The sequence below is a fragment of the Vigna radiata genome, chromosome 8 (assembly GCF_000741045.1).
Source record: "Vigna radiata var. radiata cultivar VC1973A chromosome 8, Vradiata_ver6, whole genome shotgun sequence".
Lineage (NCBI taxonomy): Eukaryota > Viridiplantae > Streptophyta > Magnoliopsida > Fabales > Fabaceae > Vigna > Vigna radiata.
In genome coordinates this window covers 27,999,604-28,017,124 of record NC_028358.1, presented here as the reverse complement: position 1 = coordinate 28,017,124, position 17,521 = coordinate 27,999,604, and the positions used below count along the sequence as shown (strand labels likewise).

Here is a 17,521-nt window from a genome sequence, read left to right as displayed (position 1 = left end):
AAAATACACTTTGCTGGCCCATTTTCTGCAGATGTGTCAATTTTGTATGTGCATGCGTGAGGCCATCTGGACTTGTGGATCTCATTTGTTTCAACTTATTTAAAAAAAAACATATTTTGAGATTTTTGGTTCTTTTGCCAAGTTTTTGAAAGAAAACCAGAATCTAAAAGAAATCAGATTTCTTATTATTTTGAATAGCTGTTTGAGGAAGGCTGTAATCGTAGCTAACTTTTGAAATAGGGTCTGTTTCATAATTTTAAGCAAACAAATAATAGTTTTGGGAGCGTACCAAGCATGCTGGACTATTTGCATGGTTGCATTTGTAGGCATTAAACAACTGTGATGTGATTAACAATGTAAGAGAAACATGGTTCAATAATATGCTGGAAATTACTTTTAAATTTCCCCGACAGGTTAACGGTTTGATTGGTGGTGCTGTTGCTGGCGCCGCTGCTGCTGCTGGAACGCGAAATTGGACACAGGTGATTGGGATGGCTGGTTTGGTTTCTCTTTTCTGTGCTGCAGCTGATTATTCCAGAACATCTTAAAATACATATTAGTAGCAGGACAAAGAATATTAGAGACGTGTAATTTTCTCGAATGGCATCAACAGGCAAAATTCTGGTATTTGGCAAATTTTGCATTTTGTATATTTAGGAATGTATTTTATTAGAATTTTAGAAGATACCAAATTTTGTGGATTTAAAAAAATTATCTTTCCGTTTCCGACCCCTTTTGCAAAGAGTATCTCTTATTGAAAATCATCGCATCTTTTATCCCAAACACACCTCTTGAAAGAATTTCCCATTTCTTCCTTTTCCCTAATAAAAATTCACTTTGTAAGCTTAAAACATTCTTTAAACAATCGAAATCATGACAGCACGGTGAATAAAAAAATAATTAATAGACTTAAAAAGAATAGAACTTTAGAGACGTTATTATAGTTTATTTAAAAAATTACAGAAAAATCTAGGGATTTTAAGTTCGAGAGTTAATTATGTGTAGAAAATGTTTTAGTATCTTATAGTGTTAGTAAAAAACGATATCTTTAATTAAATGTGCAAAAAGAGATGTAGTTTTCAAAATATTTATTTTCTTTAAAAATAAAATGAAAAAAAAACTACAAAAAGAAACAAAATTATATATATTTTTGGACCGACAAAGGTGTATTTTGTTTATGTTTTCCCGTTCAAAATGACAAATTTAAGGTTATTTAGTTTTTTGTGAAAAATTATTTTGAAAACTGTTTGGAAATAATTATAGATCATTTTTTTTTGGGAGAACTAAACTTATAATGATTGATACATATCACCATTTATAATGGAGAATGAAGAATTATGTAATTCTTTGCTGAAAACTATTTGAAAAAAATTGTTTGAAAATGTTTATAAATTAATCTTTTTTAAGATTTTACATGTTTTATATTTTGAAATTATTCAAAAATGGGTGTCAGATGACGCGAGTGACACAGACACAAAAACAAGGATAAAACTAATTTTTATATTTTTTTTTTATTCTTTTAGACTATTTGAAAAAAATATGTCACACGACACGTCCGGGCCAGACACCAAAACAAGTGAATGATAAAACTAATTTTTTTTATTTTTTTTATTTTAATTTTTTTTATATATTTTAAGATTATTTGAAAATGGGTGCACATGATATGAACCATCGGATAGACACCAAAAGACGGAGAAATCTATTTTTTCAATTTTTAGATTTCTTTTAGAAGAAAGATAATGAGTTTGAAAATGTGGATTGCAAGAATGCAATAAATATAAAATAAATTAATAAAAATAAAAGAGAAGCTCAAAACTTTAAAAAATGTGATATATGAACAAAATACGTGGTTCAATAGAATAGTAATTATGTGATGCTTGTTATATAAGAAGTAGAGAAAAAAATGCAAAGTGAGCTGGCAAGAGAATGTGTGTATCTTACTAAAAATACGAAGAAAATGATGATGGAGAAAACCTTACTTGTAATAGTTTATGTATAGAGCTAGATGGAAGATGAAGAAGATGATGTTGGGATAGTGATGAAGAATATTTAGTTTGTTGTATTCTAATTATAATCCATTAGTTTAAGGTTTAATAATTATTGTATTTTTAATTTAGGCATCATTAATAGTTATTTGTATGATGTTGGGGTAATGATAAAGAACATTATTGATTACTTGTTTCAGATAGCTACCTTTAATCTATTCAATCGGTGGAGATTAAGGATTGTGATGTATAATAAAAATTCTTTCCAACTTGTTAATTGCTTAAATTTATTAAGAAATCTACATGGCAGGGGTATTTTAGAACTCACTTTAACCATTTGTTTGTTATTACGAATAGGCAAGGGTTCTGTTTTTAGAACTGTTCTTTGATCGTATAGAAGTTATGTTTCCAGAATTCTTCCTTAACCGTTCATAATTAAACCTTACAAAAATATTCTTTAACTCATAGTTTTTAATACGATCTTCGACATGAGTTCTTAGAATGCTTCCTTAACCATTCATTTATATTTTCTATTACAGTAGAGGTTCATTTTAGAACTCATCCTTAGTTGTTTAGAGCTAAGACATTCAGTTTGCACATAATGGCTTGAACATGATTTTATTGCTTACTTTAGATCCCTCGTTAAAATCTATCTTGTAAAAACCTTCATTAGGAAAAAATGGTGGTGTTAGGAAAAAATATGTTGGTCAAAGATTATAATTCTTAACTGAAATAAAACTTTAAATGAGAAGTATTCCAAGTCTTGTGCACATTCTTGTCATTTAGGTATTCAAGGTTGTAAGTTCCATTCTTCAACTCTTCTATTATCCTAAAGGATCCTTTCGAGTTCTATGCAAGCTTGTCATAAACAACACTTCTCGAATTTCATCATACAACATTAGAGTAAGCCAAATAAAAACCTAATCTCAATTCAAGCAATCATATTTCGTCACTTAACTTCGTCATGCAGGCAAATCACAGTACAATAATACAATTAACAATTACAATGTATCTATATCTTAAAAACAATACAATTAACTTCCTTTATTTGTGAGACAACTAAAATAGCTCAGAGAGCAAAGTTCCCTTAAATGCATAGGGAGCTCTATTTATATCTAAAAACAACACAAACACAATCAATGTACACCATTAAGACTAATTATCAACAAAGATTTTTATAAAAGCCCTAAATACCACATGCAAGCCAATATAATTCACATGCAAGGAAAAAAAGACAAACAAAAAAAAAAGGTAAAAAAATCAACTTACTCAAATAGAAAAACTGATCGGTTAGAACTAGAGAGTTCATCATGAGGATCACTCTAAGTATCTTCAATCTTCAAATAGAAGAGAAGAGAACAAGAAACTCTAAAAAAAGATGATAAAGTTATAGAAAAAATAGTTTATAGAGATTGTGTTTTTTTTTTAAATAATAAAATTCATTTATAAAATTTCTATTTATATTTTAGCTTTTTAATATTAAAATAATCAAACATCATCATTTTAAATACATTAATTTCTAAAATACCATTTTCTATACTCTTACAATTTCTTTCCAAAAAAATGTTTTAAAAACAAAAGTATAAATATGTTATTAACGTTAAAATATTTTCAATATTTTCTAATTTAAAAATATCTATATTTAAAATTAGAATATTCATATTTGAAATTAAGTACTAAGCATTGAACATAAATACTAAATATTTAATCATTTTTTAACATTAAGCTTTTATATTGATTATTACACACCGGATTTCAAATAAAAAAAAAATATATTAAGTTCTAATTAGTTATTCAATTTTAAAAACAAAATATTACATATTAATAACTAATCATGAAATAATAAGTATTAAAAGAAAATTATTAAAATTTAATTACTGAATAATAAATATTAAATGATAAATAAATAATACCAAATACTGAATGTTGATTGCTAAATATTAAATAGTAAAAGTAGCATTTATTAAATATTAAATTTGTAAAACTGAATTTAAAAGTACGAAATGTTTTATTTGAATATTAGATTATGGAATGAAAAATAATAAAAATTGTGGTGATAAATATATTTATTAGATATTTTTCATTTTAATTATACGAGTGTATAATTATATCGCTTTATATTCGAGGTATAAAAAAGAATTATTAGTTAAAGTATGCAATAAAGATATATAATCATAAATATTTTCTCTAATTAAAGAAATAAATGTAGGTAATTGAAATAAAATATTTAATATATACATACATATAGAAAGAGGATGATCATTGTTGAATATTGTTGTTGCAAAGTGATTGCTTTTAACCATTCTCAAGCTGTTGAACAGGCTGATTTGTTAACATTTTTTATTGGTTATGTGTTCACAGAACTTAGGTCGGAGGCTGGAGAAAGAGATGCACTGCAGCTATCTTCGTATCGATGATTTTCACTCTAACAAAAGGTTTTGAATAAGATAAATTTTAAGTCTAATTCAATTTTACAAAATTGATATTTTAAAGTAAAATTTATATTCATTTACATACTATAAATTAGTCTTATATTAAAAGTAGGAATTCCAACCATTGATCTACTTTGTCACCCTCAAACCATTGTCAACACCATTCTAAACATCATGATTCTATTGAGTTTGATTGATAAAATGAATCTCTAATAATTTCATGGTTTCAACTATAGTTTGTACAAATAAAAAGGAGGAATTAATATGATTATGCCTGAAGAAAAGTGGAAAGAGAATGGTTTAGAGCAGGATAGCCTTAGAGAAAAAGAGGCCAAGCTGTACATATGATATTCTTATTGGTTGATGCTATTCTATTTCTTTTTCACCATCCTATGGATTTGAATCAGAATTTGGTTTGGTTCGTCTTTGCAAGAATGAAGTGGATGTCATTGAATTTCAAGATTGACTTGACTGATTTTTCTGCTTTTTAATAATGTCCTTTAACCTTTGTTTACTTTGCTTTAGTCTATTTACTGTTTGCAGGGGTGAAACGACATGAATTTGTGCTCAAAGTATAATGGACCCGGGGTAAAAAAATGCATTAATTATATATATATATATATATATATATATATATAGCTGATTATGATTTTTGTATTTTATAGTATTAATAATAATAACAAAATTATTAATAACAAATAAAAAATCATCTTTCTTTTTACTCATTTTTATTCTTTTTCAAATCATCTAAACAATTTTATTTTTCACTCTTTTTTTCTTTTCTTTTGTATTCCCTTTGTTTCTTTTCTTTAGTACTCTAAATTTCTTTCGCACCATCAAAATAGAGTATGCATTTGGGTCTTTTTTTTCTCTCCTCTGCACTCCTTTTTAGAAACCATGCAATCTGCTGTCAAAACTATCTTGGCTGATTGTCAATTTTTCTCAATAGATCGCGTACAATCCTTTGAGAATTAATTATATAGCCAAAATTATATTTTTAGCAAAAGAAAGCATCAACATCATCACAGAAAAAAAAAATCAATAAAATAATTGAGCAAGTCATAAAGCACTATACCAACAGGAATTGTATAAAGCACCACTGAAAAATTTTGATTTCAATAACTGTTCCTAGAGGTGCAGAAATTGAGCTCGGCTTTGCGTGTGGGCTCCTTGGCAGCACTAGTCCTCTTCCAGGGGAGGTGCAGAAGTGAAGATCATACATTTCCTTTTTTGTCACCGCAGCAAAGCCTTATTTTTTTGCCTTGGCAAATCTGAGGCAACGGTATTTTTCACCACTTACAGTAATTTCAAGAGCTCCATCTTGGTTATCTTGATTTGACGCAGTTCCCATCAACACACTTTTCTCTTTCTCCAGATTGTCTCTCTCCATCTTCAGCCTTGCTTCTTGTCGGGCAATCTCAGCCTGGAACATTCAAAAATTAAGGACAGTGAGGATGTCTGATTTTTTGTTCTTAAATTGCAAGGTCATAAATGGAAATTTTATACAATGGATATTTGTTTGGTAAATAGAAATATTGTTAGAATGTTCGGTCAATTTCAATCTTTTTTGTTTCATATTCCCAAATGCAACAATATTTATGCTTTACGAATAATGTAGCACATATTTTCACAACGTAAAATAGGGCACTGAATAATATAACACATATCTTCACAAAACATAAACTAGGTCCCAGGAACGTGTCTGAAACCTGCTATCAGTCATTAAAGACGTAAAAAGAAGTGTGGTGTAGAGTAGAAATGCCTGAAAAATATAACGCTCTAGTCTAAGGAAGAAACATTTTGCAGAGGGGCTTCTTTGGTGTTATCTGATGAATTGATTGCAAGAACAACATTCACTAAATCAATGTGCCAAAGGCAGACTCCTAGGGCAAAGGAATTTCAAGATCTAATATAAAGGTCTTGATTCAGATTTTATATGCTTGTTGAAAATCTGACATTGACTAAAAATAAGGTTAAATGAAATGCAAATCTCACTTTACAAATCAATTTTATGAGATTGAGTTATTTTTAACCCTACTTTCTAAGATGCTATGATGGTATCAAAGTCATTCCAAGCTTGTTATGTTATCTGTTATAGGACTCACCCACAAATATTTAATTTTTCACTTGAAATGTTCATTCTTTGATGTGAGGAATGTGTTGAAGATCTCATATGGACCAGAGATAAAGTCAAATAATAGTAAATAAAACCTTACAAGTCAGCTAATTAAGTTACTGCTTAACCCTTTTTTGCAATTCTAACACTATTTATTCTGCTTCTTGCAACCATGAAGCAAAAGTTTTAGTTATGTTTGTTATCTTTAGCTTAAAATTTTAGAGATTGTTGTTTTTATTTAGATTTGTTCCAAAATATTAATTGAGTCATAACTCCTATTAAGGGGTTTATCATGTGTCAAACAGAAATTTGGGGGATGAAAAGCTTCATTTATTCAGATTGTGTGATACATAAAGAATCATTTCTCCGAAAACTGTTCATGATTAAAAGCCACTTTGCTTTCTTTCTTCAGTTTCAGAAGCATTAGACTAAAATTCGACAATATCAATGTATCTGGTACAAAATAATCAACCTCACATTGTTTTAGTTAAAGAATCACTTGTATTTTCAAGTGCCTAAAGGCCAGTTTGCTTCCTTTCTTCAATTTCAGAAGCAGTTCACTGAAATTGCATCAATATCAATATATCATCAACTTCAAATTAATCTAATGCATTTCACTTTGCCAATTATTCACCAAAATAAGAGATGCAAGGTCACAATTTAGAAATTAGGAAAATAAAATGGAATGCTACATCGTGACCAAATGTAGGTCATATATGTCACATAACAGGATTTCTGTCAAAAGTCAAGTGAAATTGGCATTGGCACATTGCTATCACAGATCTTGCATGTAAATACCAGAGGAGCCTAGCAAAAAATTTAGGAAAGGGTACAAATACTAAGACAAAAATCTAATAACGACTTGTTTAAAAAATTATGTACTTTTAGACGAATAGAAAACTACCTAGTAATTTAAGCCATAATTTATGCAAAGCCATTTCAATGCCCCGTAGAAGTGTAGAACACGGTTAACATTCCCTTTTTTTTTTGTTTATTTTTAGACATTGAGAACTACCTACCTAAAAATATAAGCCATAATTCATGCACGGTCATTTCCATGCTCAGCTGATAAAAGGAAGTTAATCAGAGTTTTACCAATAAAACTAAACTAGAAGTGTAGAACACGGTTAACATTCCCTTCTTTTTTTGTTTATTTTTAGACATTGAGAACTACCTACCTAAAAATTTAAGCCATAATTCATGCACAGTCATTTCCATGCTCAGCTGATAAAAGGAAGTTAATCAGAGTTTTACCAATAAAACTAAACTAGGAACAACAGTATTCTTTCACTTCATCTGATCAACCATAAACAGTATTTTACAACCATTGACATCTTTTATTGATTATTGTGCGAAGTACTACTAGAGTCTTGCAGCAACAGTAACAAAATAATTTGGGTTCAACTTTCTCAGATGTTCGCATAACAAAGATAATTATTATATGTAAAAATTATCAGAAGCATAGCTATGGGGAGTGTCCCAATGACACAGGTCAGGCTGTAGGACACATACTATGGGTTCAAACCCTGTAATGCAGTTCATCCCCTTCCCATGCCCCTATGAACTTACTCCAATGCCCACCTTTGTAGTCAGTCCTCACTTGAACCAAAAACAAAAGTTGAGAGGAAGTCTATAGTTATTCATCATGTATATGTTAGATATCCAATATGGATTAGAAATATAGCCAAAATATGATTATAAGCTAGTGTAAATCTCACCTTACCAAACTAGTTTTGTGAAGTTGAGTTAGCCTTAAATTACACTTTCTTAAGGTAGAGTATTAAAGTAATGTATCCTACTCAAGTTTAATCCCAAGCTTGAGATGTTAAGTTCACGGCATGTGAGAGTGTGTTAAAGAGTCTACATAGATTAGATATAAGATTAAATTAAATTAAATAAGTAAACACAAACATCACCTTAGAAATCAGTCATATATGAGTTTAAGTTAGGGTTAAACTTCACTTTCTCAAAATGGTATCGGAGTTACTCATAGTCTATGTGAAAGGAAATGTAGAATGCACATTAAAACCATGGTTGTCAAACTTTTAAGTAAACTCTTATGATTCAAGGTAGGCCAAACGAGTTAATTATCCATTAAAAAACATTAAACTTGAGAAAACTCTGAAATTAAGAAGTGAGTTTGAAATCATGTCATTTTAGCCCTCATTGACCCCACAAAATGTTTTACTGGAAACTCATTATTTGAAGAACTTAACTCCCTTTTAAAATGTTATCACTTTAATAAGTTGAGTTTTTATGAAGTTATATATGTTTTGATTTGATCCGTTGTGTAGTTTGATCTTATTTAGTACTAATGTATTATCAAACTTTATTATTGTGATTTTCTATTTTGCTTTACTATGAAGTTAAAATGTTAAATTATTGATGTGTTAAAAGAGTATTTTATTAATAGGTCTTTTCAATATTATCTTTTGGAAGAACACAACGTTCAATTTTACAGGTCAAAATTTGAGAAGCTCCGTGATTATCAAATAGGGTGTTTGGATAAATGTTGCACTTAGTTGGCTGACGTTCCAAGGCTTCAGTTACTGAGAAGTAACAAAATGTATCTTTGAAATGAACGTGTGTTTGAGACCTTCACACAGAAAAAACAACCACAGACTCTCAAACTTCACAACCTCTATTACAACAACAATAGTCTTATCCCACTAGGAGAGAGCACATTAAAGTAAGAAGAATTAAAAAGATTACAAATTTGAGAGAAATGGGTAATCAGTAGATACCTCACGACGAGAAAGATCAGCCTTCCAAGCGGCCTCACGTTCCGCAACCTCACGTTCACGTTCTTCAATGTAACTTTGCATCTCTCTATCCTTCATGATCCTATCCTGAATATCAGCATCCAACGCTTCCTGCAACTCCTGGACAAATTTATCTACCACTGCCTTTATTCGGAGAGACATCTTGTGCTGAAACCCCAATCTGAGAGCACACAAATTCAAAATAATCTTTATATATCCAATTACTCAATTTCATAAACGGAATTTGTAACACCCCAATTTCAGGTATCATGAAAAAACGTGATAAAGTCAAAAAAATTCAAAATCAATTAAAAAGAGGACTTATTACTTGAAATACAAATTATAAAATAATACAATAAAAAGTCATCAAATGAATCTGAATTCAAAGTTAACATTACATTGCCTCGAAAGTCTCATTCAAAAAACTAATTAACAAAATTCCCCTTTTTAATCTTCCTCGCCCTCTAGTCACTCCTACACAACATCCGTAACAACTGCGTCATCACCTGTTCTCGTATAGCACAAACATTATACGATCATCGCAACACACACAAACAATACGGAGAGCTAACAATAATAACATAAAGAAATAAGAGCATGCAAAACAATTAACAAAGAAATAACTCTCCAAATAACAATTAGTGACTAAAACACAATCACTCCTGACATCATGCTCTTAACGATTTATTTTCAACTCTTCAAAATACTCTAATACCCACAATAGGGTGGTCGAGTCGTCCTGCCATCCCAGCACTAAACTTGTCTCCTCTGTTCATCAAGGACTTACGAATAACAACTTCGATGAATCTCACACGAGCACTATACTTAGCAATGAGCTGGAACTAAGGGACAAAACATCTTTTCCCTCCCCAGTGCCTTGCACAGAAAAAAGAGTGCAACACCCGAACCCAACTCTTCCACTGCCTCACACAGGAAAAGGGAGTCTCTTTCCACTGCATTGCACAGGCGAAAGAGAGACCCTTAACACTCAAAGGTATTACAAAATCTTATCAATGACCACTCTATACTCTTGTACAAGACAAAAGTAGCACACTAGCTATCTCATGCCTCACTGGCACTCACCACAACTAGCTATAACAACACCGATTATACCCTTGGACTTGGACAACCCCTACCATCATACATCACACAAGGAAAGCCAAACAGACTTATTCTCACACCAGTCAAGTTAGCTTTATCAAACAACCAGAATATATAAGTGCAGCAACGTAAACGATCAATACAGCCAGAACTTACCCAGTACATAACACCATGTAATCATACTAATGCAATCCAACAGAGCGTGAATCAATCATCACATAAGGTCAGACAGAATAAAGTATAACATATATTAACAGCCAAGGTCACAAGCTCCTCACGAAATTCAATTCCTTCACAGCCAAGAAGATAACATATATTAACCAAACCAGGGCAAAATAAAGTATCAACTGGTACTAACCTGTCTCCCTTTCACGCATTATTGCAACCCAAATTAAAACACACAGAATATCCAATTATTATAAGCATTGCAGTTCAAATTCCAATTAGCTCTCAGAATACAGCGAAGAGCGGAAACAATAATAACAAAGGCAGCACCATATCAAAAACAGAGCATGAATTCAAAATCATAGATTATCCAGAAAACTGTATTTAATCATCAATCACGTATTCATGCAATTATCAACACAACAAACAAGTTAGCTCTCCCATACCTGGTTAGATTTCCCGCACACTAAAAATCTCCTCACAAACTCTTCGAACCTCCCATGCTCAACCTTCACTCTCTCATTGGCTCACGATTTTCTTTGTTTTCTCCCTGCCTTACACTCACCTTTCCCAGCCTCTGTATACTCGCTCACAGTGTTGGCCCTCAAAAGTCCCTAAATATTTCCCCAATTCACTCTCAAAATCGCCCTCTCTTTCTCACGATAGGGCTTTTTTAAAAAAAAAAAAACTCAATCAACCCTTTCCATTCTCAACTCTCATTCACTGCTGTTTTCTCCACGAATCATGCACGTTATGGGTTGGGTATTGAATACTCTCCCTTCCTCTCTCTCTCTCTCTCTCATCACAACTCCCTCTTCCCCCAAACCCTAATTCTTCACGAAAGCAAATAAAAAAAAAGAAAAGCGGGTTGGGTTTCTCTCGGTCCAGTAGAAGAAATAAAAAGAAAATAAAAACCCCTTTTTGGTTCCCCGCAGCTCTCACCCACTGATGTTTTCTCCCCGAATCATGCAAGTTCTCTTCCCCAATCTGAATGACCTAATGAGAGAATAACTAAAAAAATTTAAAATCAATTTAGAAAAGAAAAGAATAAGAAGGTTCGGAGGTGTGAGATCAATCTCGGATTGCGGCAAAACAGAGCACAGTGGTTGTGCAATGCTTCCGGCTAGAGATTCTGTCAATGCAAACGGCGGTGCAGCCAGTGGTCTCGTGAAACTTAGACGGTGCAACACAGGTTGATGGTGGTGCTCAACCTGAACAGAGAAGATGATTGCGGTGGCCTTGAATTGGACAGAACCGCAGACCTGGGCTCGACTTGAACGGAACAGATTCTTTGGTTGGGAGACATGGTGCAAGGAACCGTCGTGTAGGAAGCAATCGCCAGTGACAACATGGTCAGCAAAATTAAGGTTCAGGTAGCGTGGCCCATGGTGATGTGGTGTAGGGTTACAGTGGTGACAGGAGAAAGATGAAAGAAGAAGCTTCTGGTTTTTCCTAGATATAAAAATGTTTTCTGAATAAAAGAAATAAGTAATAATAATAATAAGTAAAAATAAGTAATAATAACAATAACAACATCTCTTCTGATTTCTAGAAACGCCTCCTTTCAAATAGTATCATTAGAAACTCTAAGTACGTGTTTGAGTCATCTAAACATATTAAAAGTGTCCTAAATACTTGAATCACACTCAACTATCATGAATCAATCCCCGTAACTTAAGATTAAAAGAGAACCATTCTAATCTTCAAAGAATCCAATCTCACAATGATAACCGGCAACCCATTTTATGCAGAAAACAGCACTTTAATCTTCTCATATATTTAAAATCAGATTCACAACAATTCTAATACCATTTCAATTCGATTTAAAAGTATTTCCCACTTCAAATGATCCTGCTAACAGCACCCATAAAGATTTTATACATCCACGCAGAAATAGTAATGTTCATAACCACTTCAGAATGAACAACTCCTATCGGTTCAACATAGTGTTTACTTCAGATATACCCCCCTCCAACATTTTATAAACATCACTCAGAGTAGCCACCAACATTCCAGTATACGAGTCATATTATTCCCATTTCACCCACATAATTTCCACGCAACACAATTTCACAGACAAATTACCCTCCTAACCTCAAACATGGTCTAATCATTTACAATCAACTGCTAATTAAGATCCTGTAAAATTATACCAGCAAACATATATATTGAAATAAGTGCTTACCCACGTGACAACTTTATATATATATATATATATATATATATATATATATATATATATATATATATATATATATATATATATAAAACTTTATTTCAACCCTTATTTCATTTTTCATAATTTTTTCTCACTAGAATCTATGTCATACAAGTTAGGTTGAACTCATTTACCACCTTCCCAAAACAGATTGAAAAATATACTGTTATCTATTATTTCCAAGTTTAACTAATTTAACTACATTAATCATTTCAATCAAAATATAACAGTACATACAATCCTTCTTATATAGTTAACTCTAACACATGTTCATCCATATGTTTCACGTCTCATAGCATATATCTAATTCAGAATTACAGTCACCACTCTCTTACCTTGAGTTCCCCTTTGGTTCAATACACATATTAATATACCTTCAGCATTTGTCCCCGTTCAAGTTAATATGAAACAATACCAACTTACATTACTCAAATTATATTGGTAGGATTTAACCTTTCAACTCAATCATTCTTTAATATCCAAATCCCATCATTTCCCACTTCATTTTATTAATATACAACCATTAGATTTATTCCAATATACGAAAAACATTCCAGATTAAAATAGAATATACTCATATGCCCAATTACTCACTTTTATAACCCTCGATATCATACAAATTTCCAGATTATAATACAACAATTTCCAATGCAATATCAATTGTCCCAAACAGAATTCATACAACCCTCCTCTAATTCACGTCATAGAATCTCCAGTATGAATTCCCTATCCACTTAATTTCATAAATAATATATTACTCCATTTTATCATTATAACAATTTAGCACACAATACTCCCTTCAGATATGATAACACCCAACCTCATGATTCAAGAATCGAACCTCATGATTCAAGAATCGAACCACAGCTCAAACAAAATATATGAAATCAAGAGCTCCCCATACCTGGAACTTGATATTTCTCGCTGCACAAAACTTCCAACTAGCTCCGCAACCTCCCGCGACTCCCTTTCACTCAAACCCTCACTCTTACACTCTAGAATCAATTGCTGTATTTCTCAATCGCACACTCTCCCTATTTATAGGCTCCTTCTTCGACCTTTCAATTAAAGTCCCACCCTAGAAGTTACTCCACCAACCTTGGATTCCCTTTTTTTCCATAACTCTTCTCGAACCGCACCTCTCATCCTCCTAATTTCTACTTTTCGTTACTTCATTTGAGCCTTTGATTTTCTCACGCCGCTCTCCCTCTCACCCTCCTTTCCATTAACCCTAGGGTTTGCTATGAAGAAGAAAAAAAAGAGAAAGAAGACGAGGAAAAAATAGAAAAAGAAGAAAAGAGGAAATGAGCACCTCCTTCGAAATATTGGCACTGCAAAAACAAAAGAAAACGCAGCTTAATTTCGTTGCCTTTAATTTTTTTTTTATTTTTTTATACTTTTCCCATTTTAATTCAACAATTAATTATTTTATTTATTTTTCACAAGACCTAAGCATAAGACATTTGTCCCATCTACTAAGTTTTGAACAAATAAAGAACATATATTTTTATTATTTTATTTAAAAACAGATAAAATTCTCGTATTAATCATATATCCAATGGGTAAATGGTTAGGGGAATAGCTTTTGTATAACAAGGAAATGATGACTATGTTTATAAACACTCTACACTCTCATTTCTATGATTATATGATAGAAAATGTATCTTGGAATTTTGCTGATATTGTTCTAATTGGTGAGAGGGTCGAAGTAGGTTTGCAGAGTCGGAAGAGTTCTTATGGGTTCAATGCTGGAAAGAAGAAAGAAGGAGAAACTAATGCAACGGAAGAATTCCCTTATGTGATATAAACAAGAGCTTCTCAAGTGTTGGATGGATAAATTTTGTGCATTCCTGTCCTTCAGAATTGCAGCTCAACAACTGTAAGATTGTGTTTAAATGTGTTGAAATGTAAACGATGTAATTAATATTTCTTTGAGATTTACCCTTTTTATGGGTTCACAATATTTTGCTTTTCCGCTAAGTGTCATATTAATAAATTCGTCATTATTTCAATATCAATCTCATGTTTTGCTTATGTTTTTTTTTTATATTTATTTCTTTTCATAAATTTGAAAATGAAGATATGTTAATGAATTTTTTGAAAATAATAATATTAATATTCCTAATTTTTTAGCTTCTTATTGATAATATGGAAGATGACTAGGAACCATTTTCAGAATTGATAAGATTAATTGAACACGAGCTAAAGAAATAAAGCCTTGTCAAGAGAATGTTGTGGTGATTAATATGGGAAATGAAGGTGAAAAAAAAGTAGTGAAAGTCTGTACATGTTCTCACCATAATTTATTTTGGAAAAACTATGAAAAACAATAAAATAAGACATCGTTTACAAAAACTTGATTTTTAGATTCGAGAATCAGTTAGGCCTAAGAAAAATATTAACACCTTACTACATTTGTCCAAAAGCAATACCCTTAATTAAATGTATAAAGTTGATGTAGTTCTTCAAAATATTTAATTTTCTCTAAAAATAATAATATAAAGAAAGTATTAAGAAACAAAAATATTTTTTTTTTATTTTGAGTCTAACATTTTTTACATATATTCATTTATAATGAAAAATTATGGATCACGTAGTTCTTTATCTAGAAAAAGGTTTGTAATTTGTTTGGAAATTATTATAGATTGTTTTAGATTTTTGAGAAGTGAACACAATAAGGATTGATTTTGCTCCAACGTATCATAATCAAGGATCACGTAGTTTTGGTAAAAAAGAAAGTTTGGTTTAACAATATTGACATTTTTTAGTTTTAAAGATTTTGTATTTTTTTTATTTTAAGAATGGTGGGAAAAAAGGAAAGAAATCGGTCATAGGCCCGACATGTACCCTTTATTTTATGATTTTTTTTTTAAAATGTTATTTGTGTGTGTAAAAAATAATACCTAATAAAAAGAGAAAAAATAAGGGTTTAGAGGTGACATACATTTTTAGCTTTTTGGTACTTTCCTAGTTCTTCTTTGCTGGTTGTTGTTGACAGAACAATTTTGCGTGAGAACTTATTTTCCTGTATACTCTCTTCCTCCTTTCTATCTTTATTATTTTTATGTGTGTCTCTCTTTTTCTTTGTCCTTTTTTTTATGACAGAATGCATATTCATATAAACACATTGTAATATTATGGTTATCATGTCTTAATTGTGAATTAATTAACAAAGAGCAAAGAGAAAAATAGGAAAAGAAATGGTCTTTGGTCGTAAAATCAAATAATATTCAAGACATTGATTATAATTATTGTGAGAAACTTTGCCGGTTTTTAAAATCATATTTTTTCTTTTTTTTTTAAAGAAACTAACCCAGCAAATTATAATATAATATGAATATATTATTGTTTATAATTATTGGCACATTGATTTAAATTATTACCATATTAAAAATTCTTTTATTTAGAAACCAATATTTAAAAAATATATTTTAGTGATGTGTCTCGCATTAAACTCTTGGACTCTTTGACTAAATTAAAATTTGAAAATCATTTACATTTACATTCTTTTAAGGAAATTTTTTTTTATTTACCCACTATTAATTATTATTCTTTTATTTTTTTATTTATTTACTTATCTTTATTGACTTACTCAGATGAAATTGGGTGTTGATATTTTTATTTAATTATTATTCTTTTTTTTCCTCTCAGCCACTCCATTATTTGTTGTGGTGAATAAGAACATGTAGATTGATGCAAGATGCCTTTAAAGTTCATGAACTCTATTAATTCAATCTTAAAATATTTCCCTCTATCATTTGATCGAATGACTTAATATATGTGTTAAATTGTGTAACGATCATATGATGGAAGGAACGAACCACATCACACACATCACTTTTATGTTTAAGAAGAAACACTTGTGTTACCTTAGTACTACAACTGATAAACCATTTTTTCCATTATGCGTAGATTGTGGGGTAGGGCCCCAAACATCTGTATGAATTAATGAAAAAGGAAAATCAGTTTTTGTATTGCTTGAAGGAAACACAACATAATGACTTTTTGCCTTAACATAAGTTTCACAAAGAAAATTAAAAATATTGAATTTATGAAATAATGATGAAAATAATTTTTTTAAATAACCAAAAGAAGGATGTCTCAACCATCTATGCCATAACCAAATTTCTTTTTTTTCATCTTTAATGTGATCACTCACAAGACAAGCCAACGCTCTTTTATGGGTTTGTTGTGAGATATTTTCAAGATAATACAGTCATTCACTCTCTCTACCACTGACAATCTTCTCCTTGGAATGTATGTTCTGGAAAAGACAATGGGTTAGGTAAAACAAGGCAACACAAGAATGTGATTTAGTTAACTTGTTGACGGAGATAGGATTACAGTTCACTATAGGAACAAATAAAACATCAGGAATCAATAAGGAGGGTGAAAAAGATATAATACATACACCTTCAATAGGAGATAAGACCCCATTGACCTTAATAATAACACTTTTAGAACAATGAGGGGGAAAATTAGTAAATTTATTAGGATCACAAGTCATATGATCATTAACACCTGAATCAATTATCCAATCACTACCCCTAGTAACAACAGATTGATTAAGAACAGAGTTAGATATACCTAACTTGGTCACAAATTCGACAACAGTAGAAATACGACTCTTAGAAGCAGCGGAAGCCCTAGAATCATGTTTCTCCGATTGATTTTTATCGGAAGAAGCCATCAGAAATATTCAATGAAATAAAGAAGCATCAATTCCTATATTGTAGAAGATG

General features: G+C 30.9%; 2 protein-coding genes across 6 annotated transcripts in view; one reads left to right on the top strand and one right to left on the bottom strand.

The window, feature by feature from the left end:
* LOC106771311 (outer envelope pore protein 16-4, chloroplastic) overlaps positions 1-731 on the top strand; it is a 3,229-nt gene extending 2,498 nt beyond the window's left edge. The window contains exon 7 of one of the 2 annotated variants that reach the window (XR_002669094.1): positions 414-546. Coding sequence is in view for 1 of the 2 variants with exons in the window: in XM_014657268.2 (XP_014512754.1) it covers positions 414-548 (135 nt within the window). In the remaining variant the exon portion in view is untranslated. Of the gene's footprint in view, positions 1-413 lie in introns of both variants that reach the window. The other variant, XM_014657268.2, reaches the window with a different exon arrangement.
* Positions 732-5,343: 4,612 nt separating this feature from the next.
* On the bottom strand, positions 5,344-14,115 carry LOC106769621. Of its 4 annotated transcripts, none has more exons than XM_022784878.1 (4): positions 13,684-14,115; positions 11,773-12,032; positions 9,278-9,476; positions 5,344-5,840 (listed from the first exon to the last, which is right to left on the bottom strand). In XM_022784878.1, the coding sequence occupies exons 2-4, from the start codon at positions 11,910-11,912 to the stop codon at positions 5,667-5,669; spliced, it is 513 nt and encodes a 170-aa protein (XP_022640599.1). In that variant the 5' UTR covers positions 11,913-12,032; positions 13,684-14,115; the 3' UTR covers positions 5,344-5,666. The 4 variants fall into 4 exon arrangements, with proteins under 4 accessions (XP_022640599.1, XP_022640598.1, XP_014510795.1 ...); XM_022784877.1 differs by having other exon boundaries at positions 11,773-12,013; XM_014655309.2 differs by lacking the exon at positions 11,773-12,032 and having other exon boundaries at positions 13,684-14,112.
* Between the last annotated feature and the right edge of the window lie 3,406 nt (positions 14,116-17,521).